This window comes from Alosa sapidissima, chromosome 24, assembly GCF_018492685.1.
Source record: "Alosa sapidissima isolate fAloSap1 chromosome 24, fAloSap1.pri, whole genome shotgun sequence".
In the NCBI taxonomy this organism is placed as follows: domain Eukaryota; kingdom Metazoa; phylum Chordata; class Actinopteri; order Clupeiformes; family Clupeidae; genus Alosa; species Alosa sapidissima.
In genome coordinates, this window is record NC_055980.1 from 7,947,277 (window position 1) to 7,966,574 (window position 19,298).

General features: G+C 40.4%; 4 protein-coding genes and 1 long non-coding RNA gene across 5 annotated transcripts; 2 read left to right on the plus strand and 3 right to left on the minus strand.

Annotated features, from left to right (window-relative positions):
* Window positions 1-1,262: 1,262 nt before the first annotated feature.
* Window positions 1,263-2,156, minus strand: hbbe2 (hemoglobin beta embryonic-2). The gene is made up of 3 exons (XM_042083714.1): window positions 2,011-2,156; window positions 1,566-1,788; window positions 1,263-1,470 (listed from the first exon to the last, which is right to left on the minus strand). Exons 1-3 carry the CDS (start codon window positions 2,100-2,102, stop codon window positions 1,342-1,344), a joined length of 444 nt encoding a protein of 147 aa, XP_041939648.1. The 5' UTR covers window positions 2,103-2,156; the 3' UTR covers window positions 1,263-1,341.
* A 1,608-nt stretch (window positions 2,157-3,764) lies between these two features.
* Window positions 3,765-4,483, plus strand: LOC121700052 (hemoglobin embryonic subunit alpha-like). The gene is made up of 3 exons (XM_042082720.1): window positions 3,765-3,896; window positions 3,988-4,195; window positions 4,283-4,483. Exons 1-3 carry the CDS (start codon window positions 3,802-3,804, stop codon window positions 4,409-4,411), a joined length of 432 nt encoding a protein of 143 aa, XP_041938654.1. The 5' UTR covers window positions 3,765-3,801; the 3' UTR covers window positions 4,412-4,483.
* A 4,764-nt stretch (window positions 4,484-9,247) lies between these two features.
* On the minus strand, window positions 9,248-11,251 carry aqp8a.2 (aquaporin 8a, tandem duplicate 2). The gene is made up of 5 exons (XM_042083011.1): window positions 10,667-11,251; window positions 10,336-10,462; window positions 9,979-10,193; window positions 9,506-9,640; window positions 9,248-9,329 (listed from the first exon to the last, which is right to left on the minus strand). The coding sequence occupies exons 1-5, from the start codon at window positions 10,912-10,914 to the stop codon at window positions 9,287-9,289; spliced, it is 768 nt and encodes a 255-aa protein (XP_041938945.1). The 5' UTR covers window positions 10,915-11,251; the 3' UTR covers window positions 9,248-9,286.
* A 520-nt stretch (window positions 11,252-11,771) lies between these two features.
* LOC121700133 lies at window positions 11,772-18,769 on the plus strand. Its single transcript, XR_006027115.1, has 3 exons — window positions 11,772-12,069; window positions 16,813-16,894; window positions 18,317-18,769. It is a non-coding gene; the product is annotated as an uncharacterized LOC121700133 (long non-coding RNA).
* On the minus strand, window positions 14,405-18,303 carry aqp8a.1 (aquaporin 8a, tandem duplicate 1). The gene is made up of 5 exons (XM_042082893.1): window positions 17,549-18,303; window positions 16,808-16,934; window positions 15,384-15,598; window positions 14,956-15,090; window positions 14,405-14,805 (listed from the first exon to the last, which is right to left on the minus strand). Exons 1-5 carry the CDS (start codon window positions 17,809-17,811, stop codon window positions 14,763-14,765), a joined length of 783 nt encoding a protein of 260 aa, XP_041938827.1. The 5' UTR covers window positions 17,812-18,303; the 3' UTR covers window positions 14,405-14,762.
* Window positions 18,770-19,298: the final 529 nt, after the last annotated feature.

Consider the following 19,298-nt stretch of genomic DNA (forward strand, 5'->3'; position numbering starts at 1 on the left):
AATTAAAGGTGTTTAGGCTAAGTATTTCTCTTTTCGATCCATGCTCTGATGACACAACTTATCTATGTGACTCAATTTCATATACACTGACCATTTTCTCGCCCACTCATTTCAAATGGCTGGTCATTTTTGACAAGGAAAACACATGGTCACGGATGTTATAAAGTGCATCCAAATTGTTAGGAAAATTATCAAAATGTGTTTTGTGTGTTCAGATGCCCATGTGTTAACAAAGTCTGGAGCCCCATGATAGTCAGAATAAATTAACAATATTTTTGAGAGTGATTGTTTTACACAATTTACGTGATTTAAGTTTTGCAACAAATATAGGGTACCAGGACATGATATCACTGATATCTTGTTCCTAAGATGCAACCTTGCTTCAAAATTCTTCTGGTGTTTAGAATACCTAACATTAACAAACACATTTAAAAACTTTTCGCAACACTGATAGTTTCTTATCTCAGTGTTGCAAAGGCTTATAGGACAATGAAATGGTGGCAGCAAGTTATTCGCTTCACTTTCATCCTTTTGTTTTACTTATAGTTCAACGTAAATGGTTTAGTAGTTTTAAAAATCAGGAGATAGACTTCTACAGACTGTGCAAAAGTCTAAGCACCCATTAGATGTTGTTTTAGCAGTGTTATGATGATATATGTTTATTTCTCGTTTTCTTTATTTAAATTCAACCAGTAGAGGGAATGTAAAAAACACAAATAAAAAAAACTGGTCCAGGTTCTACTCTTCGGCATCCATTCGATTGGTTGTTGCAGTGTTATAGGCTAATGACCAATCTCGCAAGGGGGAATCCAATGAAGATGATCACCGGAGATACAGTAGGTTTCAGGCTCCTGCACTTTACACCCTGCCTAAAGGCTTTTGGCACGGCACCGGTTTCAGAACATAAAATACATGTTATATTTATTAAAATATAAATATTGTACATATTTCGTGTTCTCTTATAACATTGATATTGAGAAACAAATATGCTAAAATGGTCCTTATGGCATTGAAGCAAAACATGTAAAGGGCTTTTGCAGGATTGTTTAGATTTTCTGTAATTTGTCCTGTTATTTCTATAGAACGTTTTATCCAGTAGTCTTGCCAGTCTCTGAAGACACGGGTCTAGATGTCAGCAGTCTTTTAAAAAGGCTCCACTGTATTGTTTGATGGAGCGGTGACCAAGCCAAGACTGAGCTTTAACATTCTGGTTAAAGATGTTGGTTTTGTAAATGCAAAAAGTATACAACGAAACCAGAACATTTTGGTTAATGCCACCTTTATTAATTTCATTGGTAAGGACAATGTATTTCGCTATGCTTCGGGATCAAGCATGTAGGCCTAGTGGTACTGCCGACCCAAAGCGTTGACCACAACAGCCAGGAACTTCTGCCATGCAGCCTGGATCTCGGGTGTGAAAGCAGTGCCCATCTTCCCAGCAATAACCACAGACAAGCAGTCGGCAAGCAGCTGAAAAATGAAAATGGACAATAGTTAGGTTTGTCAAGTTGGTTATACTGATCTTAGTGTTTACATATCAAGGTTAGTTTTGCCGCAGAACTCACTCTGAAGTTGTCGGGATCCACATGCAATTTCTCGGAGTGCAGCACGCTCAGCTCAGCGTAAGTGTTCTTGATGTTATCCATGTTCTTCATGGCCCTGTCGAGACCGTGGAGCACAACGATGCCGTGTGCCGCTACCATGGGGTTGGAAAGGATGGCGTCTGCATTATAAAGGTTCCCGAACCCTCCAAAGTACCGCTGGCACCAAGGGTAAACGATCAAGCACCTGTAAAGATAAAGATGACCACATTTTTTTTTAACAATCAAGGGCTTTGTCCTGATGGATGCTGTGCTGTCACAAGGTGAGTTACATATAGGGACTTGCCTTCAAGGACACCATACATTAATAGAATGAATGCATATGAGAAAATAATAGATTCATTATTGAGGCTTTAAGGTGAAAGTCAATCAAGCTATGAGGATGAACGTTGACATCTGCTGGGTTTACCTTCGCAGGGCTTTGGGACCGATGTCTTCGTAATCAAGATTGCTGAAGATGTCCTGGATAGCGGCGCGCTCAGCGTCTGTCCACTCAACCATGGTGATGTCTGATGATTTCTGTTGTTGGGGAGAATATGAATCATACTGTCACACACTCTCGCTATCCTATTTATGCAATCGCCTCGCTCCTCCCTGACGGCAACAAGTCACATCTATTGGATGATGCTCTCCACGAAGCTGTCAAAGTTGGACGTGAGGAAACGCCTTTCACGAGGGGAATTCGAGGAAAATGTTTGAATATAGGCTAATCGTTTTTTTTTTCTTCTTTTTTGGATATCAATTTATGACTAAGCACATTTTACTGTCCATAGTGTCCATAAGGTCATGATGTGACCTACAGTAGCCTATAAGATTAACCAATCAATGCAAAAGTTGGATTGACTGGATGTTTTATATTGCTTGGGTTTGTGTGGGATTTGTGTAAAATAATGCATCATCATACAGGCCATAGTCTATTTAATTAATTTGAAGTATTTTACATTAAACGAACACAAATAGACCTTCACAGAAAAATAATAGGCTACTTCAGCATTACTTTAGGGCGCCTTGTCCTTAGTTACATGATAGGGACCAAAAGTGATATATTTTAGTCTAAATGGAGACTTGATGTGGGGAAAATCTTTAATTTCTTCTGTGCTATGATTTATAGCCTACTTTTTACTTTTAGGCTGATTTTACTGGCGACATCGTCAGAGTGGAGATGGCCATGCTTGTTTATTTAATTTCATTAGAATGTCTTTCAGTTAGATAATCAGAGTGCGATCATGAATAGACCTTAGAAGAACACAAACAATATTTAAACTTGGACTGATATTCAGTAAACATGATTGTTCAAGCCACAGGCTGATACTGCTCCTCCTTTCAACAAACACATGTGCCAAAAACTTATCTCTCTACTACATGCGAACACGCTTCTGTTATCGTCACTTGCCAAATCTCCTCCCACTGGCTCCATATGAAGGAGTTCATATAAACGCACATTAAAAATTGACCTGATTTGAGGGCGTTTTCTGAGTTAATCTGTGATTTTTTTTATAGGGCTAAAGTAAATAGAGTCAGTTAATGTAAGCAGTCAATAAGATTAATGATACTGGTTTGAAAAAACACAGGCTGCTATTGCTTAAGTATATTACTGTATTTTCTCATTTGCCTTTAACTCATTTGACAGTCTATTTCCAAGTAAAATTTAAGGAAATATGTAGTCAAAATGTATCTACTTTAAGCAAATATTTGCCAGTATGATATCATATAAACATTCAAGTTATGAATGCATCCACATCCAATATTATAATCCTACATTTTATTTTATTTATATGTAGGGTAGGCCTATGCAGTTTAGTCTACTTGTCATCACTGTATGCTAAAAGAGGGGTTCTCTGTGGTTTCTTGAGTTAAAATGGGTTGTTTTTAATGCGCTTGCCATCATAAATATGGGGTTTTATTGCAATGGAGTTGTAATTTCTGCTATGGCAGGACATCTTAACTTAAGATTATTCAATCTTCGTTTGCTTTTAGACACGAGACATATTACAAATATGTCAATAATTACTTGAAATAATTGAAAATTAGACCGAATATAATGTTTTGGCTATTGGGAGTATCTACTAGAATGTTAGTTTAGCTGGCAAAAGTTCAATCTGGCATCTGGCCTATAGGGTGTGTCGCCATGCCAGCTAACGTATAAAAGGGGTGCCAATGCCCGGTCATAGCCAATATTTTGGCACTGCCTAGTGGAACGATGAGCCTCTCTGCTAAAGACAAGAAGTTGGTGAAGGACTTTTGGGCCAAGGTTGCTCCTAAGGCCGAGGAGATTGGCAATGACGCTCTCTCCAGGTACAGCTTCTCCGTGTCGCAAAGTCCGTTTCTTTACGTTAAATTGTGCAATTCCGCCTGAAATAATGTCATGTTCTCTTCTGTCTTTCAGAATGATAGTGGTCTACCCTCAGACCAAGACGTACTTCTCTCATTGGCCAGACCTGTCCCCTGGCTCTGCAAGCGTAAAGGCGCATGGCAAGAAGGTGATGTTAGGAGTTGACCTCGCTGTGAAGAACATAGATGACCTCTTAAATGGCCTGCTCACTCTCAGCGAGCTCCATGCCTTTCAGCTGAGGGTGGATCCCGCAAACTTCAAGGTAAAGTATTTTAGGTGATCTTCTACAAAAATACAGAGTGGCATATGTTTATATGCTAGCAACACACTAATTCCTCTCTTCCCACAGATCCTCTCCCACAACCTCCTGGTGGTGCTGGCCAACAAGTTCCCCAACGAATTCGACCCCGTGCTGCACACTGCAATGGACAAATTCCTCTCCAAGGTTGCCCTGGCACTGTCCGACAAATATCGCTAAACTGCAGTGATTTGTATCTTGAATAAAGACATTTAATGTCTAATATGAAATAAAAAATAGAGATCAAAACAACCTTTTGGTTTCGTTGTGTTTTTACGTGACTGGTACCTGTTAATAATGGAAATTATACCATGACAACGATGTCATGTAATGTGGCAATCATAAAAACAACACATGTAGATGAGAGGACAATGGTCAACAGATGAAGGCACAGCGCTTGCACGCATATATCTTGTAAATGTATAAAGGTTATGTCAAATGTTGGTTATGAATTTGGATGTTTGTTTTATCAACTATACGACTTGAGGTGACACATGCTCAATACTGTGCATGTCCTGTCAGTCCATCCGTAAAAACAGTGAGATCATGATAAGTCACTTATCATAAGTGTAAGGACGTGACCACAGCCCACTCCTCCTGTGGGTGCGACCCACTCCATCCCACATACCACAATGACATCATCACAGATGTAAATACTGGCATCCCTATGTTTATGTTTATGTAATTTAGCAAGATGCTTTTATATATTAGCCTAGATGTTTGTCTTTGGTGACCTTGCCTTGCCTTTCATTTCAATAACATACCTTTCTTTAAGATTTCAACATCATCATGTAAAGTGTAATTTGGACATTTCTATTGAAATTGAAATCCGTTTTTTAAAACTGGTTCGGAGTTAGAGTTGGGAATCTTTAAAATGTTTGGTTTTTGTGTAGACGTTTCTGTGCATTTTTGCAGATGGAATAAAATACTTTCTAATGCTTTTCTGTGGAATATGCGACTATTTGAAATGCATTTAATTATATAATCTGTTATAAACGAGTGTATATGTGTGGAAATTCAAATCTGCTCCTGAATCAGTGGTCTGCTGATTGTTTCCTTTCGTGCGCAAAGGTACTTGGCGACGTGCGTAAATTGCAAAGATAACAGTTGGCAAGTGAAAGATATGGGCGTGGGCATTCGCTGAAATCAGACGGTCCACGTGAGCCGCTGAACAGGCACCGTCACTAAAGGTTTTGCGAGTCGACCAATCACAGTCCTCTGCGTTCATTTGGTGCGTCGGTCGCGCACGTCAACGCGAGGTAACGTGAGATCCGCAAGAAGACATGCATGCAATATCATGCGTTTTGGCTGCGTACGCTGCAGGTCGCATACGTGTAGCAAGTATATTCCTAGCGTCAGCCGAAACAGTGTAGCTGTAGATATGTGCATTTCACCGTATGTGCCTATGGGCATTCCAACCTGTATCACATTCACCACCCCTCCTCTTGTCTCTTTTATTAAGTACCCACCTGCTATTTATATATGCAAATGTTTGCTGGATTGTTTAGTTTAGACGGTAAATATTTTTACCCATGTTGTCTCCCCAACATTAAATGATTGCGTTTAAGTATAATTTAAGAAAATGGCCGTTCATTCGTCGTGGCCTTAATAAATGCACCAAAATTGATGCTTGGAGTAGGCCTGCTATAGTTTTATCACAAGAGAATAAAGTTCTGATCATAGACTTTTTGTAAAATCTGTAAACATATTTAGACCAAGGAATAATGGAATAATTGGTACTCTTGGGCAGACTGCGCTATAATTCTGCGTCGCAGAAATATATGATCAGTCAAGCGGTTTTAGTTATTTTAGGGCATCTGAGAGTGAACACTTTTTGTAAGACTTTTAGGGGTGAAACTAGCATGAGAATATCAGCATTAAAATATTACACTGTTTGTATTCCTTTTTTTTTTATTATTGTTTATCATGTGGATGCCTGTTTCTATTTCGATCATTTCCTCAATCATTTTGTAAAATGCAGTACCAGTTTGAAAAAGGCGCAAAACTTTAATGAATAGAGGACTAACAAATGAATTCCCTTCTTCTCTTGCAGGGAGGGACCTAAACAGCCTGCTTTAAATTATGTTGAAAGGTGTTTGCTGACATCTATGGGCAGTTGGCCTATGACGCAGCATGGTTGAATGCGCAAGTCTTAAAAGGGACATGGGTGTAAATCTTGCTGAACTGATATTTCAGCAGCAGCGTAAAACACAGCCCAACTTCAATTACAAACCATAACACATTGATTCTAATAGACTTCTACCGTTGTACCTTTGAGAGCATACTCACTAACTGCATATCTGTATGGTACGGCAACTGCAACGCTGCTGATCGCAAGGCACTACAAAGAGTAGTGAAATCTGCCCAAAGGACTATTGGCTCCCAACCAGGGCTCGAATTACGTGGGAGCCAGAGGGAACCGAGCTCCCATAGAGTGAGGACTGGCTCCCATGAAAGCAACAAAGTCAAAAACCTGAGGGGGTCTCTCATATCTGAAGGTGTATGGCATTGTAATTTAATCTTAAACAACCGCTCATTATCCATCCCTGTGCGATCTCTTACCATTAAAGACGTTAAATTAAAATATAGGCTACTACGGGACGTAGACCTATACGCTCTTGAACGCAGCATGACACTACACAACCACGCCACTAGACTAAATGAGCAAACCGTATCGATTTGACAGCACTCGCAAATCTGAAGAAGTCACCCTGCTTTGATGTAAGTGTCTTGTCTATTTGCATAGGCGTTCATTGGGCTAGCCTACATGGTTTGATACGTGCTAAAAAGCCCTGTTTGCTGTTGAACTTGCGCTTCACCTCTTCTATGTTGATTGACAAAGCCATAAATTATGGCCCATAATGCAGCCTACAATGATTGTGTTGTCTGATGATCTGTAGCTATCCTCTGCCATTCAGAGCTCCGGAAAGATCCCAGATATTTTGAAACACCTGTTAGCAATCTCTGATGTCGGAATATTCAATGGCTACCAGACAATATCTCAGTGCAAACTCCAAAATTGTTCGTCTATTAATTTTCCACGGTTCAACACATTAGCCTAATACTAGAACATATAGTTTGGCTGGCTTTATTCATTTCTGCCAGTTAGTGTTTTTTCCCCTGTGTATGAGGTACACTACATGCATTATTGTGTTTGACACTGAGGATAGCCTATCTGAGACGGTGGTCTGGTTTAAATGAGTTACGTTGTGAAATTGAGAATGGCACACACTAAATCGTTTAGTTTATTTCTTTGTATTGTGAAATTGAAATGAGATATGGACTATTACAATCAATAATATGTTGAAATTAATTAAAAGTAATCAATTTCTATGAAAATTCTATGTCTGTCGTGTGCGTGTGTCAAGGTAAAGCCTACCGTGCGCATACTGTACTGCGCAAAAGCGCCACTTGCGCTTAGGCTATTTCATTGTATCGCCTTGTTAGGGTATGCGTGGGGTGTGCCAACTTTTTATGAGATAGAGAGACCCCCTTAAAGACAAAAAGTTAATTCGAGCCCTGCTCCCAACTCCCCTCCATCCACGACACATATTATAAACGCTGTAAAAACAAAGCCAAATCCATTGTCAAGGATGCCACCCACCAGTAGTCTGGCAGGCGATACAGGAGCCTGCGCTCCCGCACCAGCAGCCTCAGGTACAGCTTCTTTCCAGAGGCTGTAAAACTGCTGAACAAAACTTCACCTCCTGTCTAGCATTTGCACTTTAGCTGTTATTAGTTTACCTGTTTACTTTTTACTACTGCACTGTTTACCTACTTACATTGACTACACTGCACTGCTTACCTGTTTACATTTACTCCTACACACAGACTCACATTGTTTCACCTATGACCTTGCACTGCTAACACCCCATACTATACATTATTTTTATATATATTTTTTTATATTTATATATATATATTTTATATTCCATAGCCTGTAGACATCTGGAAAACCTGTATGTATCCACTATACACTGTGCATTATATCTCTATTGCATACACCAGTGTTTTTCAACCTTTTTTGTCCCACGGCACACTAACATCCTGTGTGAAGAAAAAATAAACATACCATAGCCTAAAATTTCAAATAATACACAGATATGGCCTTATTATGGCTTCTATGCAAAACCTGCTCAATAAAACAAGCGCCCTCTGTTTCATTTGTAGGTGACTATATCTAATTTAATTGTTGTTATGAACTGGATATGTGATGATTCTGTGAATACTGGATATGGGGCCCCCGTTGTACAATGCCTGCATCTCACAAATAGTGCAATCATACAATCAATGAGAGCATGTGGTTATAAATTCTTTGATGCAACAGTTGCTTTTCTGGACCAGTGAGTGACATTTGGGTAATTTTCTGAGGCACACCTGATGATCTCTCACGGCACACTAGTGTGCCCCGGCACAGTGGTTGAAAAACACTGGCATACACAACCATACTCTACATGCACTTGGTATTTAATGTTTCTTTGCACTTCTGGTTGGATGTCAACTGCCTTTCATTGGCTCTGTACATGTACTCGCTTCTATTATTAAGTGTCATTCGGTTTTTGTCATAACAAGTTAGGGTTAGGGTTAAGGTTAAAGGTTAGGATTAGGGTTAGGGTTCATGTGTCATGACAGTGTCATGTGTTCATGTGTCATGTCACTCTTATGTCGATACTGTCAAGTAAAGTGTTACCAAATATGTTTCTGGTTGGGGATACTTTACCAAAACAGTTTCATTATCATCAGCATGAGTGGATTGGTTTAATTATTTGTGAAAAAAAGTAATAAGATGTGGGATAACTGTCAAGTCAGCATTTTCCTTTGTCTGCTATTTAAATGAGTAACCAGGTATTTGCAGATATCTGCAGCACTTTGGTCCCCTCCAATTGGTAAATACCTCACCTACACCTGGTTAACTGCCAGGGAAGAAAAAAGGATATGCAACAAAGAATAGCTGATAGATTCTCGTATGGCAGTACCAAAGAATGCACACAGTACAAATAAACTCTCAAAACAGTCTCTGTAAAAAATGCATCTTTAATATATTTCCCATGGGTCTCATTTCATTATAAGCCGTATCTTCTCATCACCAAGGAAAACCCTAGAAAACAAATACAAATTATGTAGCCTTGCTTGGCACATACATCCAATGTGTTTATTCTGAAACAATTTTGCCTAATATCAAAGCCTACATTTATTCAGAATAAAGTAACATTGGCAGATTATTTATGTACATTTCCCTGAAATATAACAAGAAGAAATCACAGTATCAATCACCTGACTAAGCCTGCTGCCAGTATGCCACCTGATAATGGTCCAATCCAGTATACCCAGTGGTAGCTCCAGTAGCCAGCCATCACCGCAGGTCCTAAAGCTCTGGCTGGGTTCAGGCACGTCCCGGAGACGTCTCCACTGCAACAGCAACCACAGTAGCACATGTCAGAGAATAACACCCATTTGTCAACCACAGTAGCCCCTGGTCAGAGAATAACACCCATTTGTCAACCACAGTAGCCCCTGGTCAGAGAATAACACCCATTTGTCGTACAAGAGTAATGTGGATGAGACATAAATTGTGACAATCAAAACTGACACACACAGTGGTTAGATGATATACGGAGGGCAACGGAACTGTAATCCACCGTATTTCTGACACCTTAAATTCAGAGAACTATTGAGTAGGTGATGTTTTTAAATCTATGTGCAGAACAGTGAAGTATAGGTACTGTCAAACCAGTCCTTGAACTTACCCTGCCAAAATGTTGATGATGACTGTGCAGCCCACCATAAAAGGGACCATGGGACTTTTGCTCTTCTCATTGACAGCACCAAGCAAGACCACCATGGTGACCAGACAAGTCATAAAAATCTCCCCGCACAGAGCTCCCTTCAACTGGTCATCTGATTTGAGGATGTCAAATGCTGCTCCGGATGCATTCAAATAGTTCTCAGAAGATGTCATCAGCTGAGAAATGCATGTTTGCATGTTAAGCATAGGACCATTAATAATGGGGACCTAGTAAAAATCTTGTGCATAACTTAATGGTTATTTCTGTAAATTAAATGTGTTTTAGCTGATCTTGCAAAATGATTTTTGCATGACTCACCTTGGACATTCCAGCCCCAAGTACCCCTCCAATCAACTGACTGACCAAGTATGGAATCACCATTGTAAGTTGCATGCCTCCACACAGGTAAATGGCAATGGTGAAGGGGGGGTTGAAGTGAGATCCACTGTGGAAAACAAGTACCTCATATTATATGACATATATTCACTCACACACGCAGATCTAACCAGTGGCAACGCCAAACACTTCTGCTATTCCAATACTGACTGACACGTGCACGCGTCTGGTAATCAATCAATTAGTCGGTGAGAGTTTGTAACCTACAAATATCACAATTTAGCCTTAAAGAACCATTAGTTTCCATGCGCACCTGATCTCTGCCATGCATGCCACCATGACTGCCACCGCTAAGCCGTGCACAAGCGCTGGTTGCACTCTTCCCGCGGCGGGCACGTTCTCGATCACGGAGACGCATCCGATGAAAACAAAGAAAGTGGTTCCAACTATTTCAGCGAGGCATGGCTGTATTATTCTTTCGAACATGTTGGGAGGTCTCGCTGGCTTTTTGTTACCCCTCAAGGGTCTCTCGAGCTCGCTGAGTTCAACCTTCTCTTCCATGGTCAAGCGTAGTCTACCTGTGCTGTCTAGTCGTCAGTGTTTGGCTGACTGATATGATACCATTAGAACATCAATTTATAGGCCACTGCCTCATTATCACCTTGACCTAGATTGTCCAGAGAGACCTGTTCAACCCAGTTGTGGAAAAGACTCAGCGTTGCCAACAAGAAATCATAAGTGACGAAGGTCAAGTTGCACATTTGATGCGGAGAAGACCATCAAAAGTATATCAATTGCATCAATTCAATCAATTGCTAAATACCAGCATACGACTGCACTTTTGTTCAGATCAGATGCATTTGTCCACTGGAAAAAAGTTCCATGTATTAATATGACTGCTGATCGACAGGTGATGTGTGTCGTGTGTCGAACCAATATTGTTGTTTTTCAAAAAACAAATAGCCCACACAAAACAACACCATTTTATGGTAAGCTGTATTATACATTATAGGCTAAAGTTATGAAGAGTGTCTTTAGAGGTATTGGTTATCTTTTCTTTCAAGTCTGTATTTCACTCCCTCCCATGCCCAGAGAGTAATAAAATGTTGCTGACCTTTTCATCTCTGCTGAACTTTGAATCTTTCTAATAAAAAAAAAATATCTTAAAAAAATATCTTATGCTGGCATGGAAAGAAGTGGGTTGGGACATTGCGCAGTAGATGTCCTGGAGGTGTACGTCTTCCCACTTGAGATGTTAGTTTACTATCTCCCTATTAATAGTTTATTCTTCAACTTTTGACATAGCCTACTCCTACCATGGCCGTAGCTACCATTGAGGACACCGAGGTCATGTCCTCGGTATTTTCTTCAAGTTTCGTTTAATTTATTAAGTAGGCTACGAATATCCGACGAGACAATTATCCTTGCATTAACGTACCATCACGTGACACGCCGTTGCAGATAGGCTACCTCTGACATGTCAAAACAAAAGTAGCGTCGACTCGGTTATCGTGGACTGTGCCAATAAACTAGGCTATTTAACAAACGCAACGCAGCTCACATAAACGTCAATATAAATCCATTATCCAAAATAAATTAACTTGACGGTTGGTTCATTTCTGTCAGAAGGCTTTCACCTGACCTATACAAAGGCTGCAACAAAGTTAATGTTTGGAAAGCCAGAAGAAGTTGAGCAGACAAAGAGAAGGAGGGAAGGTAAGAAAGATAATGGTCGAATACAGTACAGCTGTAATATGGCTATTGAGATGCTAACCTGTAATGAAAATGTTATGTTGAAATTCAGTGGAGATGCAGTTAGCTAACCTGCACTGAAACTGAAGCTCTATTAATGTTATATAGGATGGATAATTAATGGTGTGGTGGATATTATCACATGGCCCAAACATACTGTAACATTTTCAAATGATATACATTATTGAGATTTGTTGTTTTAAGCAATCCAACACAAGATACAGGAGAAAGAAATCAGGCAGTTGAGGATAAAGAAGAGAATAGAGGGAAATGATGAAGGGCCCTCCCAAGTGAGTGAGAAGGTAGTCTATAAGCTCTGCAGCCTATGACCCTGCAATTTATAAATGCAACATTCCCTATGCTGATGAAGAAGCAGAGCATTCCTAATTACAGATGGAGCAGGGTCCGGTCTAAATATCCAAAGCCAATTTGGGAAAAGGCTCTTGAGGTGCATCTAAAAAATGGAATTTGTGGAAAAGTGTATTGGCTCAAGTTATAAACAAACGGGGGGCCCAAAATTTCTGGCGATGTCGCTGACCTCGGTATTTTAAAAATCCTGGCTACGGCCTTGACTCCTACCCTCCCTGTATACACAAATATTAGTCAAAAATGAATCCCAGTGGCTCATTAGTGCTCACATACTAACCAGGCTAGGTGATATCTTTAGGAGAGCCGACGAGGTAAACATTTTAAAGGTGCTCTAAGCGACGCCACGCGTTTTTTAGGCTAAAACATTTCATGTCATTTACTGCAAACATCACCTAACTAACCGCTAGCTGTCTGTGTCCAGCACACTGTAAAAAAACGCGATCTCTGTGGCCCAGGCTCCAAAAACGGCAACAAAAACAACCTGGGCAAACCTAGCCCATAAAAACATAACAAACTGTACCAGCAAATCACAAACGAAATACCGTTTAGGAGTTTCAATTGCACAGGAGCAGCACGGGAGGGACGGGGATGAAGTAGCGAGCTAGCTCTCTGTTTTGTTTGAAAGTCAATAGAAGTGACGTTACCCAGCATCACTTAGAGCACCTTTAAGGTATAAAAACAGGTGTAGGCCTACTTGCCTGGAAATGCCCATGTTTACGTTAAAACAATAATGAAAGATGTTCCAATCAAATAGAACTGTTACAAGCATGCCTAGAAAAGTATTCATGTATATGTAGCCTGTCTTGCTCCTACAACACACAGTGAAGGATGGTAAGAGTCATGAGCTCCATAACAGACCTTGCCATTGTAAATACAAATCTGGGTGCCTCTGCAAGACACTAAAACGTGGGTCATGACTGGGTTATTCAGCAGGTCAGTGATCGAAATGTATGTCCAGATCAATGCGAAAAGGTTTCTGCCATGGTTATCTCAGTTTCCGGATCTGAACTCAAAGAATGCAAGTGGGTTGAGCTCAAGAATAGAATGCACAAGAGAGGACCAACGAATCTGGATGACTCTGAGGAATGCTCTCAAACCCCCTGCTTTGTGTTCTCCAAGTTGAGATATTACAGGAGAAAACTGGTCTGTTATATAATACAGTGGCATACCTGACCTGTCAACACTACTATTTTCTCCGGGGTTCTCGCATATTTCAAGGTCATCAGCCCACCAGTTTTGTTATTTCTCCCGGAAAACTCCCGTAATTTGCATGACAATCAAACTTAATTTTAAAATCACTGATCCAGTCATTTTTTTTCTGTTAGTCTGACATTTCCTAGGTTGCCAGATTGATAAATACACTCGTCACATACACAATCATTTACATTCAATTTAAACCTTTTTGTCAGAAAACCTGGCAACCCAAAACCCAAATAAAGAAGCAGGTGCACACTGCTCAGCCAGAATCTTAAAAGCAAGCGGGCTAGTTGAATAGCCTACTTCACAACTGTTGTCAAATTGTTAGGGAAGAAATATTGTGATTAACACATCACATAAACTGTTATTGAGTGTTGTTGATACACAGTTGGAAACTTGTGTCCTCGGTACATAATCTGACAGCAGCTTTGGAGGTGGTTGATACACAACTGGCATGCGTATCTGTTTCGGTAAGGCAAAAGCAAAGGCCGAAATGCAGTGTTGCAAAGAGTGTATGAAACATGTTAATAATAGACTAATTAGAACATTGGTTTCATTGTAAAAAAAAAGAAAGATATACAGTAAATGCACCATTAAATGTGGAGGGCGCTGTTGCTGCATCAGTCTCTGGTTATGTTGGGTTGTGATTTTCACAAAATCTGAACTTTTTAATATCACAGAGACTGTTATCTTGCATAGGTGACCTTCGAAACAGTAAACTTTGTTGCCAAGTTATTTCCAGGACTTTTTTTACTATTCAAATATTTATTGTTAAGTACAATCAATCTAAACAGGATAATAATACATTTAAAGTTATTTTCAAAACAAAATGTAACACTGATGTCTCAAGTGCAACCAGTAACATGTTGGCAAATAGCACATAGCAAATTGTACTGACAGCACAGGCCTTGGTCACCTATCTGCTTAAATCATCAAGGTAATATCTAACATAGTCATAACGTAGTCATAGCCTACTCTAGGCGTCCGTATAAAAAATGCAATATAAAAAAGAATTTATTCTAATATCATACACTGTTTTTTCAAAGATTACATCTCAGATAGCCAAATAGTAAATCCAGGTTCCATCTGAATTATTTCAAAATAAGACGTGTTTTCTGGTCACCCATCAGCAATCTAGGAAGCAAAACAATGAAAAGAGAACATGAGACAAGCATTTGCCATCAATATCTGCTCCCGTGTGTTACATGCATTTAATAAAGACATGCATTACTTAGTTACCCAAAATGTTATGCGTAAAACAGTAGGCATGTGCGTCTATCCTACCTTACAAAAGAGACAGTCAAAAGAGCTCCCGCCAGTGGTCCGACCCAGTAAATCCAGTGATAGGTCCAGTAGTTTGCTGCTATAGCTGGGCCGAAAGCTCGGGCTGGATTCATACAAGCTCCAGAAACTGCTCCTCTAAAGAAGGATGACGTATATTTTGTTATAGGCCTAGTTACAAGTGCCTCAAACAAATAAAAAAGAACATCAGAGCAGACAACTGCGTAAGCTTGTAACTATTGGGCAATTGCGTTTGCATCAGTCAGCACAACACCACAAGGAATCAACGTGACAGACGTGCTCACACGGAGAGCTATTTTAGTACAGTATAAAGTCTAAGTGTCATCTAAGGTATAGGTGCACATTAGGACATTAGCCTACAACTCTATTTGAAGCTCCAGCGCCCCCTTGAGGACTTGGAAATTACTTACCCAGCGAGGATATTGGCAGTCACCGTCAGACCTATGCAGAACGGAGCGAGGGGACTCCGCGTCCTCTTATTTATAGCGCCCATGCAGACCACCAAGGTCAGGATTAAAGTCATTAACATCTCAGCGACAGTTGCCCGTCCGATGGTTGCGTTGGTCTGAACTGCGTTGAACGCGGCTCCGGTAGCAAACTGAAAACTCTCATCAGGAAATATTAACTGAAGAGAACAAGAAGATATCTCATTACCTTGGGAACAGATCATTTTTGCGATGACAAAACAGGATTAAAACTTTGGTTATGGCGCAGATTGTCAGGGATTTTACGCGATTTTAAGCTCTCTTCACTACCGCTAGCTGCCCATTCCCTGTAAAAAAAAAAACCTGCCTCAAACAAAAACGAACCCCTGCGTGGAATTTCTCTGACCTAGCCTATAAGGAAGGGTGAGCTACCTCTCTGGCGTCTCGTTTGGTCCTTGGTTAAAGTGTTAGCCTGGGAATACCCATACGACCTTTCCGCAAATTTGGGATCTGCTCGGCAGGTCAGTCTGGCCAAGAGGCCATTGAAGCCCATTTCCAATGGGCACGCATACAATCGCTAATCGGCATGGAGTGCATTTTTTGGGAATTGAGTAAAGAACGGCATTTAAAACTTCGTTTAGGCCTACAAGATTGCTAAACGTTTGAAACGATTTAAAAGTTTACTGTGCCAATTTAAGTTTAATTTTACTGCTAGTTACGCCCCTGATGGAAGTCATAAGTCAATGAACCTTTTCCAGACCCACTCCTAACAATTGTGAAGGTCTGGGTATTCCCAGGCTAATATAATGTAGCATATGGGGGTTTTCTTTTTGCACAAAACCGTCTGCTAATAAATGGAAACATAAACACAAACAAACGCGACTTCCTGCGAAATCCCATACTGCGTCTATAAAAGGTTTAGTAGGTTAACCTGACCATATGTGCGACGTTTATAACAGCGAATAGTCTACCAACATTCAAACCCGACCTGAGAAATACCGACACATCTGTATCAAAACTTAAAACGTATACTTAAAACGTACATTTGTACGTTTATGTGATTGGTGTAGTTGATGGTTGTCTCAACACAGCAGATACGTCCCGTTATAACCCAGAGAGACAATAGCCTATTTATTAATTGGCAGGTGGATATAACGGGAGACCTATGAGATAGACCTATGGCTAGATCTGCTTGAAAATTTAATCATCATTCCATAACAGTTCTCTGGAAACATATAGATCAATGTTATGAAGGGATAAGGCCATATAAACATAAAAACAATCTTGTTGTGTTGCTACATACGGTTAAGAAAATGTAACAGCATCTTTGAGGTCACAAATGCATGAACTTTCATATTGAAAATTCATATTGAATTGGAACCTAAAAGTAGTTTAACCATTTTGTTTACCTTAGCTAAGGCAGCTCCAATCATCCCTCCACATAGCTGAACAATGATGTAAGGTGCCAGCAGGATCACCTCCAGCCCCCCGACCAGGTAGACACTTACAGACACAGCTGGGTTGAAGTGCCCACCACTACAAAAACACATCCATTAGGGAGATGATGAGCAGGTTTGGACCTTATATCACATAATGTCAGAGACTGTACACATAAAGGGACATTATCCTGAGAGGGAAGGCACAGTTCCTGAGGTAAATAACATTATGAACAGACGTCTTTAGCTAAATAAATTACACATGTCAGGGCATCACCTAACAAGTCAGTTTAAATTTAGAGCTGTCAACACCAGATTATTTATTAATATAGCACATTGCTAAGAAATACTTAAAAACAATGTACTGTATCTACATTAAGAATAACAACACTGACATGGTAAAGTACATTGATGACATTAATGGTCGAGTAGTTTTTACAGTAGAAAGGGGGTGACAACATCTAAAAAACATGATATCATTAAACAATTTTAATAATGAAAAACAACAACAGATAAAGCCACAATCTTATACTACATGCTATATATAGTATGTACGGTACTGTAGCCGCCTGAGTTACTTCAAATCACATAAAGTTGTTCATTTAGACAGATAGATAGATAGATAGATAGATAGATAGATACTTTATTGATCCCCAAGGGGAAATTCAAGGAAACTGGGATAAAGAAGCAATCATGGCCAATTGTTTTTCCTACCTGATCTCCCCAAAGATAACAATGGCAATGGCGAGTGCCAGGCCATGTGCCAGCGCAGGCTGGACGCTGCCACTGATGCCTGCATTCCCAATAACAGAGCAGCAGCCTGCAAAGATGAACAGAGTTGAGCCCAGCAGCTCCGCCAGACAGGGCTGGACATAGCGCTCAAAAATGCCCACAACGTTATTCCTTCCTCTGGCCGTGTCCTCAGCCTCCGTACTGGCCATGTCAAAGATCTCCGTCTTAGACTCGGTTACAGACATGTTGTCCTGCTGCAGGTGTTGCTGGGCTCGTGGACGAGAGTCAGACTGAGGCAGATACCGGGGGGGCAGTGCTGATAAAGGTCCACCAGAGGGGGGAGGAGGGGACAGTTTTGGATGGAGGGTGGCAGGAGTGGTCTGTTTCCATGATGTTTGACCCAAACCGTTATACACTGTTGGTCATTGCAACAGCGAGCAGTGGGGCAGCAGAGTATGAAGTGCAACAACAAGTGAGATAACTCATGAGAGATAGCTTATCATCTTATCCAAATGACTTATTAAACAGATATGGTATCATCACATTTTATGTTACGCTCTGAGAGACAATTGAAGCAATACAGCCAACAATATTTATGACCCACAATTAACACCCTTATGTAAGGTAAATTCCATGAGCTACATCAAAATACAAGATTACTAAACAAGTTAGAGGTTTGATGCCACACCATACTAAGACCACAGTACTCAACACAGTTCTGATATGGCTTATATATTTTTGTTTGTTTAGGCTTCCTTTCACTACTGTTGGAAGGTTCAGTCCAGTTTGCACACTGTGGAGGTTTCAATTCCATATATGACTAAAGGAGACCTTGGCAGGTCAGTATCATTTCAAGAGAAAGACTCCCCCTGCACTAGGGGAGCATCTGCCAATCAGGAAGTCTGGGTCTGTGAGGTTTACTACAGAAGGAGACTCAAACATTTCCTCTGCTGTGCCTGGCCTGTGCTCTACAATGGCCTCAATTCCTGTCGTATGCATGCAAATCCCTCCAAGCAATTGAAATGATTTTAAAGCATGCATGTTGCCACACGCAAAGGACATATGGCCACATTTGACCTCATCAATAGTATCATCCATTAGCCATAGTAGTTCATACTGAATAGTCATTATATACATTGAGAGACCTACATAGAGTATATGCTATATGTCCCTTATTAAAGCAACACCAAAGCACTTTTCCTGTCACACACACGCTATTTGTTTATCCAGCACTGGCTTTGGAGAGAGAGAGAGAGAGAGATAGAGAGAGAGAGAGATAGATATTACATTACATTACATTTAGCAGACACTTCTTGACCGAAGTGACTTACATATGTCAGCTATATTACAAGGGATCACATTGTCCCCGGAGCAACTTGGGGTTAAGTGCCTTGCTCAAGGGCACAACGGTGGAAGCCGGGAATTGAACCGACAACTTTCAGGCTACTGCACGCTAGCCCAGCTCCTTAACCACTACACTACCACCGCCCACCGCCCATAGATAGATAGATAGATACTTTATTGATCCCCAAGGGGAAATTCAAGCTATAAAATAACTATGTCCACAGACAAGGTAGAGTATGTTGCATGATTTTATGAAAGTATGATGTATTGCGACATCAGAATCAAGTCAAATTTGTAGTTTCTTATGTCTCATTCCATCAAACTACAGATCCGCTACCCGATCTGGCAAACTTGCATAGTGCGGTTATGGCTGTTAGAGGGTCGCAAA

What these genes read in the sequence shown, in the direction of transcription:
- LOC121700052 (XM_042082720.1), top strand. Translation starts at nt 3,802, where the DNA reads ATGAGCCTCTCTGCTAAAGACAAGAAGTTGGTGAAGGACTTTTGGGCC. An exon ending in GGCAATGACGCTCTCTCCAG is followed by an intron (nt 3,897 to 3,987) that starts GTACAGCTTCTC and finishes TCTGTCTTTCAG; the next exon opens with AATGATAGTGGTCTACCCTC. An exon ending in TGGATCCCGCAAACTTCAAG is followed by an intron (nt 4,196 to 4,282) that starts GTAAAGTATTTT and finishes CTCTTCCCACAG; the next exon opens with ATCCTCTCCCACAACCTCCT.
- aqp8a.1 (XM_042082893.1), bottom strand. Translation starts at nt 17,811, where the DNA reads ATGTCTGTAACCGAGTCTAAGACGGAGATCTTTGACATGGCCAGTACG. An exon ending in TTGGAGCTGCCTTAGCTAAG is followed by an intron (nt 15,599 to 16,807) that starts GTAAACAAAATG and finishes TGTTCTCTTCAG; the next exon opens with TTAATATTTCCTGATGAGAG. An exon ending in TTGACTGTCTCTTTTGTAAG is followed by an intron (nt 14,806 to 14,955) that starts GTAGGATAGACG and finishes TTTGCTTCCTAG; the next exon opens with ATTGCTGATGGGTGACCAGA.
- hbbe2 (XM_042083714.1), bottom strand. Translation starts at nt 2,102, where the DNA reads ATGGTTGAGTGGACAGACGCTGAGCGCGCCGCTATCCAGGACATCTTC. An exon ending in GGTCCCAAAGCCCTGCGAAG is followed by an intron (nt 1,789 to 2,010) that starts GTAAACCCAGCA and finishes TTATCTTTACAG; the next exon opens with GTGCTTGATCGTTTACCCTT. An exon ending in TGGATCCCGACAACTTCAGA is followed by an intron (nt 1,471 to 1,565) that starts GTGAGTTCTGCG and finishes TTCATTTTTCAG; the next exon opens with CTGCTTGCCGACTGCTTGTC.
- aqp8a.2 (XM_042083011.1), bottom strand. Translation starts at nt 10,914, where the DNA reads ATGGAAGAGAAGGTTGAACTCAGCGAGCTCGAGAGACCCTTGAGGGGT. An exon ending in GCATGCATGGCAGAGATCAG is followed by an intron (nt 10,463 to 10,666) that starts GTGCGCATGGAA and finishes TGTTTTCCACAG; the next exon opens with TGGATCTCACTTCAACCCCC. An exon ending in CTGGCAGCAGGCTTAGTCAG is followed by an intron (nt 9,330 to 9,505) that starts GTGATTGATACT and finishes TTTGTTTTCTAG; the next exon opens with GGTTTTCCTTGGTGATGAGA.